General features: G+C 32.5%; 1 protein-coding gene across 6 annotated transcripts in view; it reads right to left on the bottom strand.

Annotated features, from left to right (window-relative positions):
* Positions 1-120: 120 nt before the first annotated feature.
* Positions 121-6082, bottom strand: part of LOC106474676 (proton-coupled amino acid transporter 2-like) — an 18198-nt gene continuing 12236 nt past the window's right edge. For 5 of the 6 annotated variants that reach the window (XM_022402973.1, XM_022402972.1, XM_022402974.1 and 2 more), the window contains 2 exons: positions 4763-4853; positions 136-242 (listed from right to left, as the gene is read on the bottom strand). In XM_022402973.1, the coding sequence (XP_022258681.1) occupies positions 150-242; positions 4763-4853 (184 nt within the window). In that variant the 3' untranslated portion in view covers positions 136-149. Of the gene's footprint in view, positions 243-4762; positions 4854-6082 lie in introns of all 6 variants that reach the window. The other variant, XM_013935367.1, reaches the window with a different exon arrangement.

Raw genomic sequence — 6082 nt, 5'->3', positions numbered from 1 at the left:
TTATTACAACTGAAGCAACACAAACTATCTTATTACAACCTGATGCAACACAAACTATCTTATTACAACCTGATGCAACACAAACCATCTTACTATGAAACAAGTTGTTTTCTATGTCTCAAACTGATCAGAGTGAAAAAAAGAAACACTTACTTGCTACACAAGCGACGACTACAGCGCACCAAAACGTGCATGCAGTGTATACAGAGCAGCCCCATCAGTGGAATACCTAATGTTCCTACCTGTGAAATAAACTTAAACATTTATGCTCTTACTGTAGTTAATAGAAGATATATAACAGTTCCCTTTATAGTGCTATTATTTAAGTTACTTTAATTATTGTCATATTTACCATTGCTGTTACTTCCAAGTCACATTATTGTTATTGGTCTTTCTATAATCTTTTTGGATATTACAAAAGGTTTAACTATTTATTACTCCCTGTTCCATATTGTTTTGGTAGGCAAGAGAGGTTATTTAAAGTGAAATCAGTCGTGTTAGACACACCTCATAGTACGATTATATACAAAACAATCAGGATTTTAAATTAAATATTCTTTACTAAAGATTTGTCAGGGAATTTACAAAGCCTTTATCTTTATTGAGATGGTCCGATTCAGAATCTGATTAGTCTTACTGCAAGGTAATTTTCATGTTAAGAATACTTTTTTCATCTTACTGTTCATCTTACATAACCTCTAGAACCTTGTAAATGAATATCAAAAGTTTTTCTTCAGTACAACTTGATACTTTATCTCATAGTTTTCTCTATCCTAACACTAACTGTAGGAAAAGCATTGAGGCACAGTGAAATGAAAACTTAAAAAATATGAAATAAACTGGAAGTTACCTTTTATTTCTTCTTTAGATGATTCATTTTCTTTGATTACTGGTTTTTTTTATTTTCACTATTTGAACTGTTTTTATTTCATTTTATTGTTTTATAGCTGTAACTTTTACCCACTGATGCAATATTCCTGCCGTAAAAACTTTAACTCACAGTGGGAGCTTATTATCCATGTACATTAAACACCATGAACGAAGCATGTGATCTGTAACTGTGCTAGGCTTGAATTTTTTTATTCAATTAGTTCTTCAAATAAGCATTCATGCAGTTTTCAAAAATGCATTTTAGAACACAAAAATATATCAAGCACTAGAACAGAATGTCCTAAAACTACTGTTATTTAGCTGGTTTTCTAACTAAGTTATAAACAGGTTAAAACATTTAGTTAGCTGCTCGTAGCTCAAGAACAACCATAAAACCACAGAGAAGTAACCATAATATGCCCCTTGCAAAAGCAAAAGAGCTCTTTCTATTTATTATAAGTATAAATAAGATCATGTAATTTTGATAAATTTCTTCAAATCTCAGATAGATAGGATAAACTTCACTTGTGGGTTAAACAATCTTATTTATATCTCAGCCGATCTAGAAGATAAGTAAGTTTTAATCTTATATTCTGCCCTATCGTTCATGTTTCTGATTGGTTGGAAACTCTGAAACCCACATAAGGGAAGAAAGAAAACCTAAAAACAACAATTCAAAGGGGAAATGCATTATGTGACATAGAGGTGAAGATTAAGAAATTTAAATATTTACTTTTGAAATTAATTACTTAAAACTTTGCATTATAATCTATGTTTCAATGCCACATTTATTAAAATACATAAAGTTATTTCATTAAATTTTGAAAGTAACTTTGCAAAAGGACATGATATGCAAACTTTGACCAAGACTAGTGCATAGGGTTAATGGGTTTAAACTGGCTGCAAGAAATTATGTAAATTTTTGTTTATACTGACATTAATTCTTTCAAAGAACATTAATTCTATGACATCCTTCTAAAGATGAAAGACAGTAGGTTTTAATTAAGTTGTCCTTTCTAATCTGAGCTACTTCTATACGTTAGTTCCCCCATGACAAACTTTACAAGTGTTACTCTATGTCAGTCAATCTGAGCTACTTCTATACATTAGTTCCCCCATGACTATCTTTACAAGTGTTACTATATGTCAGTCATGTGCCATCACATGACCCATGACTAACTTTACAAGTGTTACTCTATGTCGGTCATGTGCCATCACATGAATTTCAATATTTGCACACAACTCCTGCTCTTGAAATCCTTTCATTACAAATCCTACAGTCATTAATGGTTTCAGTGAACAGTTCATTTCTGAAATGTTTTGCCACCAATAAGCTCTTTAGGCAAATTCATCTTGGACTTCAGCATTTTACTTCTGGCAATAACATACCTCTCATGGAAAACATCCTCTACAACTTGAGAATCCAGTATTCATACTTCTAAGAGGTAAAAGAAAACACACTTCCATCATTTTATTAATTTTGTAATGATCTCTCAACATTATATTTGGCAAGTTACTCAATGATAATCCATCTAATGCCCAGTACATTTTCAGAGTAGGAAGACATACAATACCCATAGCAACTGTTACTCAGACATATGCATTCATCTCATCAACTGTTATTGGTTCCCATTTCATCTTGTGTTTTACAGGATTGTCATGCCTTACATGCTCAACATAGTTGTTAGTTTCATCTACAATGAAAGGAAACACATCAACCAAGAAAAAAAGAGATTGAAATAGCCAATAGCATCCATTTCAACAATTTGATCACTTCTAAAGTTACAAGCTGGACCACAATTTGTATCATCAAAACCATACAGCATGTCTTCCATGAAGTCATATTTTTTGCCAGTGTGGGTCTATTGGATCACTATTAAACAGAACAGGTTGCACACAACTGTGCAGCATAGCAGGCTGTCAAGCCTTGCCACACCCCCTTCCTCTAGCATTAGCATTCAGACTATTGGGCCTCCTAGCCATAACCATTCCATTGATATCATCATTATCACTGTCATCTAAAGAGGATGTTGCCTTGTAGATAGGGCTATTTGAATTTGAATGACTGGAAACATGCACAGCTCCATCATCAGATTGTTCATCAACATAACTGTCACTATCAGAATTGCAATCATTGTCAACCTCTCAGGCATCATCATCATCAAAATATAAAGTAACTACATCATCATCGACATCATGATTGTCACTTTCTGATTCATTCAAAAAAATCATCCGTATCTTCTGCAGAGCTATATCGATTGTTATCACCATTAAAAAGTGTATCAAGTACGACACCAGTGTTCATATAACATCTTGGGAACTTTGTAGCTGATAGCTACTAGAAAACAAGGGAACTTTGCACTTGATAGATACCAGAAAACAAGGGAACTTTGTAGCTTGATAGATACCAGAAAATTTTCTGGTAGCTATCAGCTACAAAGTTCCCTTGTTTTCTGGTAGCTATCAGCTACAAAGTTCCCTTGTTTTCTGGTATCTATCAGCTACAAAGTTCCCTTGTTTTCTGGTATCTATCAGCTACAAAGTTCCCTTGCAAGGGAACTTTGCAGCTGATAGCTACCACAAAACAAGGGGACTTTGGAGCTAATAACTAACTTTGGGAGAATTTTGAAGCCTATAACTACTTGAAATTAAGGGGGGGGGGCACTTTGGTTTTAGTCCTTCGTAGTTAATTATAAAATTACACAATGGGCTGTCTGTGCTGTGTCCACCACGAGTATTGACACCCAGCACTTAGCATTGTAAAGACATACTGCTGAGTCACTGGAGGGGAAGGGGGTTACTACAAACACTATAAAAGGTGGAGTTCAAGGCTTGGAGCCGTTTACATACTGGTGGAAAGCCATCATTTAAACTGATTTTATTTTTAACGTGGTCAGTTGGTATCAATCTTTATGTTCTGTATCAGTCAACAATTATATTGCTCCAGAATATCCATCCTTTGATTAAAGCTCCGGTGGTTATGAAATCCAGTTCAGTAAGAATTAGAACTACAGTTACAATTTTTTTATAATTCTATGAAAAATCAATGAACCTTTCAAATTTTCTTTTAAAAAAAGGTTTAAGCAGTTTAACAGTTTCATATGGACCTTCTACAATCTGTCTGATTTAAAGATGATGTTCAGTGCTCATCAGGTCTCTGATGGCTTAATTAGGAAGGGTTCTGTATATCCTGACAATGTAGTCCTTAGATAAAGATCAAAATAGTGGTGATATTTTATTGGCTGTGAGAATATCGGATCAATCCTATTATTTTCAAATTAGTAGATTAGTGTAGATAACTGTAGTGGTGGTGCAGCCCTGACATAACAAACAAACAGGGGTAGTCCATTGTAAACTATTCAATGATCTTTTCATATGCTTTATAAAACTAACAAAATCAACAATGACATTTAAAGCAATCAAATCTAAAATATTATTATATCAGTCTATTATTAACCTTACAATAAGTTAAAAATATAGGCACTCATCCATTACTAATTTTACAATAACATTCCATAACACAGGTACTTGCCTATTATTAGTCTTACAGTCAAATTCAAAATATAAGTACTAGTCCATTATTCATCTTACAGTCAAATTCAAAATATAAGTACTAGTCCATTATTAGTCTTACAGTCAAATTCAAAATATAAGTACTAGTCCATTATTAGTCTTACAGTCAAATTCAAAATATAAGTACTAGTCCATTATTAGTCTTACAGTCAAATTCAAAATATAAGTACTAGTCTATTATTAGTCTTACAGTCAAATTCAAAATACAAGTACTAATCCATTATTAATCTTACAATCAAATCCAAAATACAGGTACTAGTCCATTACCAATTTTACAATAAAATCCAAAATATAAGTACTAGTCCATTATTAATCTTACAAGGAGTCCAGAATTTACAAAAGCACTAGGAAGAGCCAATAATCCTGGTCCAGTGTTTCCTTTCAAAAGGTGCATTAGTGTCTGAGAATTCCTAATAAAATACAAACATTAAATTACAAATGTAGATAATGTATAATATTTAATAAACTAATACTGAAAATTCATTAATCATCTTTCAAAACGTTGTTTACACAAGTTATGAACATAAGTGGTGACAGAAATTATAAAAAAAAGGATCTGTGTGACATAAAAACCTGTTTTCTAAACCAAATGTACAAAACAGAGTAAATACATGTATATGTATATCTAAAACACTAGTAACTTGTATATGTGTACAGTAACTATCATTGATAGATGTGCACATGTGCACACAGTACAAGGTTCATAAATTAAATTTACTTGCCAAACATATGTGTGTATGTGTCGAAAGGTTGCAGGTGTTTGTGTGAAAGCAAAAACACTGGTTAAAGTATCTAGTGTTTGTCAAGGACTCGTAAATAAAATTACTCATTGTGTATGTGTGTGTGTGTGCTAATCACCAAGATCATTTCTCTCAAACTGTACTGGAAATGATCCAAATGATTAAACCTGGAGACAGCTAAAAATCCAAGCATGAGTATTAACATTTAAAACTTCAGCCAAACCAAATATTAATGTTTCAACAGATCCAACTCAAAGATTTCATTCAGCACCAATATAAAACAATCCACACATAAATAGTAACAATATTCATCAGTTGAGTTATGAAGACTAACACAAGATGTGCATCCTTGTAGCACAGGAAGCATTTATATAATCATAGAGAACTACAATGTCATTCCATGCTGCATCAAGGAACTGGGGGGGTATCCTTCATAAAAGCTAATACCTTACAACAGGTAATCTATAAATATTGATCCCTTACAACAGGTAATCTATTACAAATAATACCTTACAACAGGTAATCTATTACAAATAATACCTTTCAACAGGTAGTCTATAAAAGCTAATACCTTACAACAGGTAATCTATAAAAATTGATCCCTTACAACAGGTAATCTATTACAAATAATACCTTACAACAGGTAATCTACAACAACAAATACCTTATAGTAGGTAATCTATAAAAATTGATCCCTTACAACAGGTTATCTACAACAACAAATACCTTATAGTAGGTAATCTATAAAAATTGATCCCTTACAACAGGTTATCTACAACAACAAATACCTTATAGCAGGTAATCTATTACAAATAATACCTTACAACAGGTTATCTACAACAACAAATACCTTATAGCAGGTAATCTATTACAAATAATACCTTACAACAGGTTATCTA

This window comes from Limulus polyphemus, unplaced genomic scaffold (assembly GCF_000517525.1).
Source record: "Limulus polyphemus unplaced genomic scaffold, Limulus_polyphemus-2.1.2 Scaffold7514, whole genome shotgun sequence".
NCBI classification, from domain to species: domain Eukaryota; kingdom Metazoa; phylum Arthropoda; class Merostomata; order Xiphosura; family Limulidae; genus Limulus; species Limulus polyphemus.
The sequence above is the reverse complement of the archived record's forward strand: the minus strand, read 5'-3'. Positions and strand labels throughout refer to the sequence as shown.